Source organism: Carassius carassius, unplaced genomic scaffold (assembly GCF_963082965.1).
Source record: "Carassius carassius unplaced genomic scaffold, fCarCar2.1 SCAFFOLD_83, whole genome shotgun sequence".
Classification (NCBI taxonomy): domain Eukaryota; kingdom Metazoa; phylum Chordata; class Actinopteri; order Cypriniformes; family Cyprinidae; genus Carassius; species Carassius carassius.
This window is the reverse complement of record NW_026775116.1, coordinates 134,251-147,158: the sequence shown is the minus strand read 5'-3', so window position 1 is coordinate 147,158 and position 12,908 is coordinate 134,251. Positions and strand designations below refer to the sequence as shown.

At 36.2% G+C, this 12,908-nt stretch overlaps 1 protein-coding gene across 1 annotated transcript; it reads right to left on the bottom strand.

The window, feature by feature from the left end:
* Positions 1 to 6,576: 6,576 nt before the first annotated feature.
* On the bottom strand, positions 6,577 to 7,954 carry LOC132136751 (mast cell protease 1A-like). Its single transcript, XM_059547380.1, has 5 exons — positions 7,801 to 7,954; positions 7,569 to 7,719; positions 7,309 to 7,450; positions 6,825 to 7,073; positions 6,577 to 6,742 (listed from the first exon to the last, which is right to left on the bottom strand). Exons 1-5 carry the CDS (start codon positions 7,856 to 7,858, stop codon positions 6,584 to 6,586), a joined length of 759 nt encoding a protein of 252 aa, XP_059403363.1. The 5' UTR covers positions 7,859 to 7,954; the 3' UTR covers positions 6,577 to 6,583.
* Between the last annotated feature and the right edge of the window lie 4,954 nt (positions 7,955 to 12,908).

The window sequence follows — 12,908 nt, the reverse complement described above, 5'->3', positions numbered from 1 at the left end:
GTAGTGTCATTACAAATGATACTTGGTGTGATATTGTGCATCTAATATAATCACATTCATTCAGTTTTAATCACTTCAGTGTCAGAAAGTGTACAAACACATTTTACGCATTTTATGAATTATGTAGAAAGAAGAACATTGATAAGTTTAGTCGTAACAAATCTATCAGAAATTAGGAATCCACCACAGATATGTCGCCAGTTCTTCTGAAGAGAAACCATCAAAGGTCTGGAGTGGGGTTTTGCTTCTGTGCCGTTCACTATACCAACATCCACATGAGCTGAAAGAGGGAGACTGCTGTCAGTCAGCTTATTCACCAGATACAAATTAATATAATATAATATGCTGTTATAAAGTCAGTCTCACCAGTGAAGGTTAGGTGTGGCAACAGAGAGGCCAGCAGGAGCAGAGAGATTGAGAAATGCAAGGATGGGTGGAGACATTGGTCTTCCTGTAAGCCCTTTTTTCTCAGCTTTTGGTGTCAGTAACACTGATAGTAAGAAGATATTATTTGTGTTACTGCTTGTCATCCGCATCAACTGTTATATGAAACTACAAAATAAAAGAATTTTAAATCTTTAAAATCTTTTGCATCATTAAAGTAATTTGCATCTTGGCCAGGTCACTTCTGTAAAAAAATTAAATAATCTCAGAAAGTTTTACCTGGTTAAATAAATGACAAATAATTAAGAGAGGGGTGTATGTATTTAGCTTTTGCTGTCAGAATATGAACATGGCTTTGTGTATTGATTTGTTTAATTTGGAAATCAATTTTGTTGTGATCAGCAATATGCTGTTGACTGAGCTCAACTTGAACCCTAACCCTGAACTGTATTAAACTATAGGTCAGGAATAGGCAATGTCGTTCCTGGGGCCCGTTTCAGAAACGAGGTTAAGCGAAAACTCTGAGTATGCTAACCCTGAAATAAGGGAAACTCAAAGTTTTCTGTTTCAGAAAGGGAGGTTTGTCATACCTGAGAAAGCAGGGTAAGTCAAGCCTGTTTCTGAAAGAGAGCTAACTTATACTCAGAGTCAGTTACCATGGTAATTTACTCCATGAACCTAACCTGGTCAGGAGCAAGTTTTCTTCGATAAACCCAGAGTTTCTTTCGGTCTCCTCCACTTTTTTAAACACTTTATTACTAAGTGTTTTTTTTTTTATTCTTCTTTTTTTCCCCCAAGTACAAATATAAAAAAAATGTATAAAATAAAGATTGATTTTCTATATAAGAAAATGATATAAGATACTTAGTCTTGTTTCCTGGGGGGGGATCTAGATTAAGTGCATTTTACTTAAGTAAAATTATATGCCAGTGTGGTAATTAAAATTATCTTAATGCAAATGGAAAACAAGATTATTCTGAGTGTCTACTACTAAGTGCAAATCTACTGTAGCTCCGCCATCCATCGACACATAAGGTTAAATACGACATGTGAATACCAGCTTCCATGGTGTAGGCAGGAATGTCTTGGGCACGAAAAATAGCTTGCAACGCGATTGATTTGGTTAGAGTCCGGCTTTTTCTCACTTTTCCCATCACATGTCACTTTAGAATTTATTTTCAATAAAAATGAACAAAATGTTTTAAAAGTGGAAGTAGCGGTTAAGCAGAATCAGATTGCCAGGTATGTTTACATATACAAGGAATCAGTTTTAGTGACAAAAGCTCCACAGTGTACCAGAATGACAGTGACAACACAGGACACAACAGATAATAAAAACAATACAAAAATATACAAAGTAGCAAAAACACAATATAAAATACAGACAACTATCTATGTACAGGTATAATATGTGCAAATTTAAAAGGTAAATAAGTATGTGTTTTAAATAATATATAACAGTGTTAACTGTTCATTAGATGGTTTGCCTGAGGGAAGAAACTGTTCCTGTGTCTGGCCGTTCTGGTACTCAGTGCTCTGTAGCATCGATCAGGTGCAAACAGTTCAAAGAGGGAGTGTGCTGGATGTGGGCCTATGTAACAATGGACTAAATGTGATTGTCCTACTTCAGGTCCTGAGAGATAGTGGAGCCAAGAAACCTGAATGTCTACACTGTCGTTACAATGCTGTCCATGATGGTGAGTGGGGGGAGTGCTGGGAGTTCACCAGTTCACCAGGCGACTTGCCGCTCGACAAGAGTATACTGACCGGGTCGTAGAACAACTACAGGCCAGTGTTGCGGGACGACAGCCCTCCCCGGATGCGCCAGTCAGAGCTCAGCAATTCCTGGTACGACTAACGGAGCTTACCTCCATACGTTTGAGGTTATTGTGACTAGAGAGGGGTGGGTTCCAGAGGAGTGGGCCCAAATCATCGCCAGCACCACTGCACAGCCTGAATGAGCATGTCCGGGAAATGAGGGAAAGAATCGAATGAGTCATGCCCCTAGTGAAGGAACACCTTGTGATGGCCCAGCGTGCCCAGCAACGACTGTATGACCACCTGGCCCAAGCCCGCGAGTTCCAACCAGGAGAAATGGTGGTGTTCTGGTCCTGACAGTGGCATGCAAGTCGCTGGCAACCTGGAAGGGGACCTACACTGTGGTTGAAAGAATGGGGCCGGTAACGTACTGTGTGCAAAAGTCTAGCCACCGAAGAACAGACTAGATCTACCACGTGAACCTGCTCAAGAAATGGGTTCCCCGGCTGGAACAACTTGCAGCGCTCGCCCACACCGCCCCTCCAGTCTGAAGGCAGAGCGATTCGACCAATCAGATGAAAGCAGTGTTTCAGCGCCGCCCACAAGTGCAAATGAAATATTGAAGCCATAAACCTATATGTAAACCCTAAACGACAAAATAATGTTTTCATGTTTTGATTAAAAGATAGTTAACACAAAACATCTGCGAAACCCTAACAATTCAACATTTTTACAATAGTGCTCTCATTATAGAGTTAGCCTAAATGACAGTAGTTATTAATGTTCTGCATTTCTGTTTTGAACTGCATGCGATGAAGATGACCAGTAGAGTGAGCATTTGATAGCAAGTTTTTAATCAATGGGATTAAACTCATAATTCCATGTAGAATACGCTTCGTTATTCATACAACATAACGTTAATATTAGGACTGATAGGATATGTGAAAAAAGACAGCATGCAAATGAACGTGTCTGTGGGGCTCTGAATGCCAACTCCTTTTGTGGACGCGTTTTTCACAGAAAAATTTGCAGAAACACGGCAGCTAAACTCTAAGAATTCACAGGGTTTTATTATAATGGTGTTCTCATTATAATGGTATGGGTGTGACAGTCCAGTCATAGTTATTAATATTCTGCTCTGTTGTTTGTCCTTCTCGCGCTGTGCGCTGAATTGATATCACCTTAGTACTACAATGAAGCGCTTGACTCAAAAACAAATGCATCTTATATTATGCAGAACCTGATTTTACCAAGTGAGACATGTTCCTGGGACAACATTGTGATTAACCTATCAGATTTGAAGAACCAGTTTATAGATTTTGTGAAGTTTACGCTTAAAATCACTGTTTGGTGCTTGTACATCAGTGTCATTCATCTATCATTTCCTCTGATTTTAGGGATTACTCATGGTTAAGGTTAGGTTTAGGTGTAGGGATATGGTCAAGAATATATTTTTGGAGTAAAATGTTGTTCCAGGGTCAACAAAATATGTTGACCTAGGAACACATCTAACTCAGCAAAATCAGGACGTGCCTTATATTATGTAAATAATATATCCACGATATATATAAACCGGCTGAAATGTTTTGAAATCACTTAAACCCTACCTGTTCGAAAAAATCCAGTCTCTGTCTGTGTCAGTTTGAGTCTAGATAAAGTTTTAAATCCCTGCTGCCAAGATGCTCCTCTGTCGGTCATGGATTATGGAAAGTGAAAAATAAATCTATAGGGGTGGTTGGATTTATTCACACACTTTAAAATATTTATTTGAAGCTTCTTTATTTTCAGATTCAATAGTCTTTATCATAATAGGCTGCATATTAACTTATTGGCAGAAAACCAGACATTTGAGCTCTCCCGTATAGTCATAATGCCATAATCATAACAGCCCACTAATATTCGACTGTGAGATTGGTTGTCGAATCAGGCTCCTCGAATCGAAGCATCGAATGGTCGACTATTTGGGGTGACCCCTAATGTGCACATTGAACTCTGCTACATTTATTGCGGGACATTGAATGAAAATGCAATATTAAGTGTCTTGACGGAGTGTAAATGCAATTAAGAAAAATAACATTTGAATGTTAATTTTGCCACAGTTTTTGCTTGAACATGTTACACATATCTAACAATTTGTAATACATTTTCATTTTAATTTAGCAATTTATGAAGCATTAAAATTTTTATTCATTTTGCATAAATGTTTAACATACATTAAACTAGTGTATGAAATGCCAAATGAAAATTATGTAATTTAATTTTCATTTTCATTTAGCACCAAACGTTGTACAAATGTATTGGAAAATGTAAATGTAAATACAGAATGCATTGCTATTTTACATGCAGTATTGCATTGTCATTTTGCATATTACATTCCAAATTGAATTGGCAAATTGACAAGCTACAGGTAGTCCAAAATGCAGCAGCTAGAGTCCTTACCAGGTCAAGAAAATATGATCATATTACCCCAATTTTACAGTCTCTGCACTGGCTACCTATTAAGTTCCGTATCAGTTACAAATTATCATTACTTACCTATAAGGCCCTAAATGGTTTAGCTCCTGCGTACCTAACTAGCCTTCTACCACGCTACAACCCATCACGCACCCTAAGGTCACAAAACGCTGGACTTTTGGTAGTTCCTAGGATAGCAAAGTCCACTAAAGGAGGTAGAGCTTTCTCACATTTGGCTCCCAAACTCTGGAATAGCCTTCCTGATAATGTTCGGGGTTCAGACACACTCTCTCTGTTTAAATCTAGATTAAAAACGCATCTCTTTCGCCAAGCATTCGAATAATGTATCTCTTAAATTGTGAGTGTAGTTGCATCTGCATTTTTATTCTTTAGCTTGGGTTAAACTAATTTTACTTCAGTTTCAGCAGCTATGCTAATGATGTCTCTATTTTGTTTCTATGTTTTGCCACGGGATGTAACTAGGATTTACACAAGCTCCAGTCTGGATCCAGAACACCTGAGAAGAGATGATGCTGACCCTCAGAGGACCCCAGATGATCCTAACCTTGAATCAACAAACAGAACTAACAAATATTGCTACATGTGTGACTGCATCATATAATTACTATTAATTAATAATATTGATAGTTCATCATCTAGCTGACTACGTCTTGTATTATTATTTTTATTTTTCTAAAATCCTGTCAAACGTGCACAAACTACTAGCTACTACTAAATATTGTAGAAACATAATTTTCTGTAAAGTTGCTTTGTAACGATTTGTATTGTAAAAAGCGCTATACAAATAAACTTGAATTGAATTGAATTGAATTGAATATTGCTACCCATATGCTTCCATACTTCATAGGCATGAATCGTGCAATTTGCAAATTGTTTGTGTGGCATGCACTGGCTCGCCTTCATGGTTTAAAACTGAAATATTTATAATTTTACAACGTGTTTCTCTTTATCAATAATTGCAAAATGATGGACAATGGTTCACATTTCACATTCATGATAATAACATTATTTATTAAAAGAACTCCCTCTTTTCAATGTCTTTCTCGCTGCATTAAAGATTCATTGGTAAAAGTTCTACAGTACTTCCTTGCAGGTGCAGTGAGGGAAAAAGCACTGAGATTTGGGCAGTCATTTCGTAGCTCTGTTTCAACTGTGCGATACCCTCACGAGGGGTGACCATAATTTCTGATACATCCGACCATAAGATTGCTTGTTGGGAGAGACTTGTGGCATCTCCAGACCCCCCCCCCCCCCCCCCCCCCCGTTCATTTAGCGTGATTCCGCTTGTACCACCTTCACTTACTGCATGCTAATCAATAACGAATTGTGATTGGATGGTAATTCTGTTCTATGACAAGCTTAGTCACATTTGATTAGGCTGTTCTCACGTGACAGAACACTTCTACTATTCGTTCTGATCGTAAAGAAATGTTTAAACAGGACAAAACATGATTTTTTTTTAAATAAGTTGGGACACTAAAAATAGAGCTTTTTTATTTTTATTTTTTATTAATCAAGACATGTTTCATCAACATAGTATTAGGAATAATGCAACAAAAGTCAGTAGGCTAATTGTCCTTCTTTTACAGTTACAATAATTTTTTTGTCGTTTTGCAAGTTTTCACAAATTTGCTTCCTCTAGTAGTGAGTTAAACAAATTACAGAGGTTGATTGACCAGTTTTTTATTTGTTATTTTGTTTCGTTTCACCAGACTGAACAATTAATAACCCACAGTTTGTTTAAGTAGATATGAGCCATACATGCATGACTGGAAATTAAAGAGCATCACCAAGATGGCAACCAAGTGAACTAATGTGAAATGACTTTGGACTTCTTGGACATTTTTATATATGATTGTGACAATGAGGAAACTTCAACTGATTGATTGCCATGTGACATTTTTATTGAGAGGTTTTCAGAAGAATTCAAAAAGAAAAAAATCTTCCTTTAATTTTTTTTATTAATTCACTTAATATTTCTAATAATTTGGTGAATCCATGGAAGATATGCTGAAATCTTAGTATAGACATTAGGACGCTCAGGTGAATTGCATTGTATTCTGGACCCAAAAGATGTCACACCAACTGCAGTGTTTCCACAAACCAAAGGACCTCCTGAATCTCCCTGTTAAGAAACAAAGATCAGCACATCACTAGTGAAGCCAGTTCATATATTAACATAAAATCTGTAAATGTTTTGTACATACTTTGCAGGATCCTCCACGACCATGTGCACAGATCATCTGTGATGCCAAATACTTGGATCCCCATTTATGTTGACACTCTTCGTGGTTTATTGTAGTCATATTTGCCTCCATTAAATGATTGCTCAATATCCAATTCGTCCACAGTTGTCCCCAGCCCGCAACACTGCAGAGAGTGTCTCCACTAACATCTCCTTTCTTTGGTAATGATATCCAGTTAACATTGTTATTTGGTTTGACCTTTTCCTGTAGCTGTAGTTCAAAAACACAACCATTATTAAGAGATTTAATCATATTTTATAAGACTGAAATTGATTATTCTGCTGTTTTTGAGATAAGTGCCAGTGTTTATTTTTATTTTTTATTATTATTTACAATTGCCTCTTAAAATATATTTCTGAATAGAAATTCAAAGGTAGATATGTCGGGTTTATTCTACTGTTTTCTGATCAGAGATTATTTAAAACAATGTTTTACAGGTCATTACCCTCAAAAGCATGATGTCATTCTGAAGTGAACAGAATGTATAGTGTGGATGTGAGATGTAGGACTTCACTTCGACACGGTATGAATCCTCACTGTTCCTTAAGTCATGAGCACCAACCACAACCGTCAGAATCTCTGGATATCTGTTGAAAGAGAAATGTGCATTTATGTAATTCAAAACATTGTCTTGTTTTACTCCAGTCATTTTGTCAGTTTTAACTCAACATTGTCGTTTAGACTGAAAAAAAAAAAAACTCTTACCCTTTCCAGCAATGTGCAGCAGTCATGACAAACTCATCAGAGATGAGGAATCCACCACAGATATGTTTAAAATGATTCTGAATAGAAACCATGTAGGGTCTGGAGTGGGGTTTTGCTTCTTTGCCATTCACTATACCCACATTCACACGAGCTGAGAGACAGAACTATTAGTGAGCTTGTTCTGTATACAAGTTAATATAGCTAATATGCTGTTATATACAATCAGTCTCACCAGTGAAGGTCAGGTGTGGCAGCAGAGAGGCCAGCAGGAGCAGAGAGATGATGATCATGATGAAGACAATGAGCTCTTGCTGGCAAAACACTATATAAATGTGAGGATGGGTGGAGACACTGAGCTGCCTGCAAGCCTATTTTTGTCAGCTTGTGGTGTCAGTAACACTGATAGTAGGAAGATATTACTTGTGTTCTTGTCATCTGCATTAACTTTTATCTGAAACCGCAACATACAAAATATAAGATATATATGTGTGCATGTGGCTGTGGATGTCGGACACACACATAGTTTTCTACATTTCATTCCTACTGTGTCGCATATTAATGTCTCAAGTTAAAGGTCAAGAAATATTTTTATAAATGCACCATATTATATTTGTTGATACTGTTTGTTGATATTGATAGTTGAGTTCTCTTAACACCCCCCCAAAAAAAGAAAAAATGCTGTAAGCCATACAGCAAGTCTGCTCATTTGGCATATACAATAAAATAAATAATACTTTATGATAAATGAGGTTACTTTATGATCAATTGGAGACTTTTGCTTGGGTCACCAATTTGCAGGGCCGTCGCTACTGGGGTGAAATGTGGTGATGATTACAGGGTAAACGGCTGAAGGCTTTTATACAGTATATATATATATATATATATATATATATATATATATATATATATATATATTCTTCATACAGTGGACTACCAGTAAAATTTACCAAAAGTATAAGTCATTCTACGAAAGCACTGTATAACTGATATAGGCTTATTTTTTTATTTTTTTTTCCTTTTTATTCAAAACAATTCCAAACATGCTTAATATATCAGGAAATATCTCGTTTCTCAAATATGTGTAGGTAAACGCGTTTTGCACCTTTATAGATTGTTATTTGATCAATATATGGAAATGTAGTGTAATCTATTAACTACACATAAAAACCTGACTTTTTACTTAAGTGCCATATCATACCATAAAATATTTTTAATACGACTGAATTTGCATTTAATGTAAATTTTAATAACAATATTGTAAGATACTTATTTTAACACTTTCATTTTACAGAGAGTAAAGAACATTTACATTATCAAAAAACATTTTCATTCAGTCTAGCCAGAGTTCAGGCACTCTCAAAAACTCCCATTAAAATCACTGAAGCACTTTACATTATGAAACGAATATCTTACTTACATTCGTACGCACATCTGCACTTTTTGTTGTTTCTGATGAGAGAATTCGCTAAATAATTCAGTCAGCAAGCAAGTGAACAAAACACCGCGTTTCAGTGATGACTCTTCTGGACGTCTCTCATTGGCCGTTGCATCCATAAGCGCAACAGAATAGTTTCTGATTGGTTATCATGAAGCATTGTACGAACGCGTCTGTCTCTGGCTCAGCGCCAGCCAGCGAACGCAGATTTGAATTTAGTAGCTGATGCTGTGCACTGAACGATCTAATCACACCTCTGTGATTGTATCAAATATATAAAAAATATTATTCTGCAATTTTTTTTTTTTTCGTTTGGAAGCTGCATTTAAAATCCACTTGGCTCAGAAATCTGAGGGGGCACGTGCCCCCTCACTTTGAATGGGCACGACGCCTCTGCATATTGTCATACTAACAGTTGTCTGAATTTTTGGTTGTTTGTAATCCATTACATACCTTTCTATCAAAGTTATCTGACATTATCAAGATGAATTTGATCTGAAACAGTTTAAATCTAAGTTCAGAAGAAATCTCAATAACATCACACATTGTGCTCAAATCTCCTTAAGCTAAACTCTCTGGAGGTCTCATAATTGTCTCCGTCAAAGCTTTAAGTTATTGTGATATTTTATGAGGTGTGCCAAGTCAAGTAATTGAAAGGCTCTAAAGGGAAAAGGGGGGGGGGGTAATTTAGAGTTTAAGCCTATGTAATAGGGATTGTTAACCCAAAAGTTATATTCTGTCATTAATTACTTTTATTGTGTGCAAAGAAAACAAAAATATCCTTGATCGTGGAAGTAACCTTACGGTCTATGGAAGAGTCAGACAGCTCTCAGATTTGATCAAAAATGTCTTAATTTTTGTTCTGTAGATAAACAGATGCCTTATGGGTTTGGTATGAAATGAGGGTGAGTAATTAATGACAGAATGTGAAATATCGCTTTAAGAGAGAAATTATGCAGCGCACATCAACAAATAATGAAACATAGTTACAGGTTGTGGCCCATAAACAACATCTTCTGCTTTTAAAGGCAGACAAAAATCCACCATGAAAACCATTACCTGATAGACTTTCATCTTAGAGATGACTATTAGATTTGCGTTTACATCTGGAATACCTATTTTTGCTCATCTGCGATACACCTCTATTGATGTCTTAAATATACATTTAGAAAATGTCTTTTAAGATGCTTGTGATTACGAATGTATGCAAAACTGACATCTTAAAGATGCTTATCAGATGTTTGTACACAGTAGATGCATTGCAGATGAAGGCCTCTTTAACAGACATCTTACAGACGTATGTGTGCTAGTCACAGTGGTGTCTAACGTAGAATCCTGTTGAAAACGTCTTTTTTTTACCTAGTAATGGAGGCTTGAGCCTTTAATATGCAGCATTCAGTTCTGAGACATAGAGAGATTAAGTATTTGTGAATTACCTGAGCCTGTTCTTTTGATATTTTGCTGTTGTAGGTAGCCCGTAGAATGAATAATTATTATCACAGGGATAATTATATATATTTAAAAAAAGATATATTCACAGATATATATTCATATTATTATCCAGACACATTAACACATTAAAAACATAATTGCAATAACACCATATATGAGGTCAAAGCAAACAGGTTTCCAGAAACCTATAATTTATACCTATAATCCTTATTAGCCTACTACTATTTTATAGGGCTGCAATAATGAGGAAATCTTAAACATGTTGGTGCTTAACACACATTTTGTTTATTGAACATTTAAACAACTACGTCATCCTTTCTCAACACAAAAATCACTTATTACAATTATGGAGTGGATCCATGGAAGATATGCTGAAATCTTTGTATAAACCTCAGGTCATTTACAACTATTACAGATTTTGGGTCATCAACCAAACCAAAGGACCTCCTGAATCCCCCTGAGAAGAAACACAGATCAACACATGACTCAAGTGATACTTCTCACTACTGATGGTCTCAAATTGACAACCTTTCTTTCTATAGCTGTAACACAGTAACATTATCATCTTTAAAAGTCAGACTGAATCTGAATTAATAATTTAATAAGAGTCAATTAGACCTACTTTTACCCTCAAAAGCATAATGTCATTCTTCAAAATGTGAATGTTAAAGTCTGAATGCTTGTGGTAGGACTTAACACCAATGCAGACATACCCTAGTAGTATATATTCTACTGCTTATGTCATGATGATTTATGACTTTGACCTTTTGACCTTTTGACAGGTTGAACTTCCGGTGACCTTATGATGGATGGGTTGAACTTCCAGAATGAGTTCAGGGGCTAACCTATGACCGTTTCCCACGCATCGATCATGTGGTTTTGACAGAAAGTTTTACCCTATTGACCTAGTTAGTACTAAATTATAGTTTTTGACGGCTAGTTTAAACGGTAAAGGAAACACTCCCCACGCATCGATCAAGTGGTTTTGACAGAAGGTTTTACCCTATTGACCTAGTTAGTTCTAAATCATGGTTTTAGGAAACCCTCCCGATGCATCGATCATGTGGTTTTGACAGAAGCTGTTTGAACTTTGTGTCAGTTAGCTTGTTTGAAGTTTGTGCCAGTTATACGGTTATGTGTGTGTGTGTGTGTATGTGTGTGTGTGTGTCTCCCCCTCCCATTACATTCCTGAGCAGTGTATAAATGGGATCGGTGTGTTCTACGTTTATATATAAAACATTCTATAATTTATATAATATAATTAATTATCATGCTAAAGGTGAAAACATTTTAGTTATTTCACATTTATATATATATATATATATATATATATATATATATATATATATATATATATATATATATATATATATATATCATTATATAATTTATATATAAAACATTATATAATTTACTAAAACAATTAAAGGTTTAAAACACATTTTAGTTATTTCATATATGAGACATTCAGTTATTTCACATTTATATATAAAACATTTTATAATTTATATAATATAATTAATTAAAGGTTTAAAACACATTTTAGTTATTTCATATATGTGACATTCAGTTATCTCACATTTATATATAAAACATTCTATAATTTATATAATATAATTATCATGCTGAAGTTGAAAAAAGAAAAACATTTAAGTTATCTCACATTTATATATAAAACATTCTATAATTTATATTTTTTTTCAGGAAACACAGGACGAGATGTAATGCATCCTTTTAAGTGCAAGCGCGTACCAGGAGAATATGCTTGACCTTGGCAGTGTAGTTGTCACAGTGAAGTTTTCAGGTGGGCATCCTTCCTTGATGGGTGGTCCGAGGGACACATCGTCAGTAGTACACCTCAAACTTCATAGGATGTTTCGGCCATTATAACTAGACATCCTCGGTTGAGGAAGGCCCTACGGGGGTGATCAATCCCCGCAGTGTATCCCCCCAATCACCCAATCAAGCTGGAGCCCAACAAGAGTCTTGTCTCTTTATCCACAGCCACTGGCTGCTTCTCTCAGCTGCCTCCGACATTGCTTTGATGGCCTGGCGCAGGCTCTGGCCTCTGATTCCCAGGTCTCCAAGCAGTCTGGTGGTAGACACTGCCACAAAACCTCTGCACCCCACCTCCACTGGACGGACTTCAGTTTTCCATCCACGATCTTGTGCTTCAGCAGCTAGCTCAGCATAGCGTAGTTTTTTTCACTCGTATGCCTCGTCCACTGAGTCTTCCCAGGGTACAGTGAGTTCGATGATGAAGACCTTCTTCAGAGAGGGGGACCAGAGAACTATGTCAGGCCTAAGTGTGGTGATTGCAATCTCTGAGGGAAAAACTATATTTTTTTTTATACTATTTTTTTAACTATATATAAAATTATAATATAATTATCATGCTGAAGTTGAAAAAAGAAAAACATTTAAGTTATCTCACATTTATATATAAAACATTC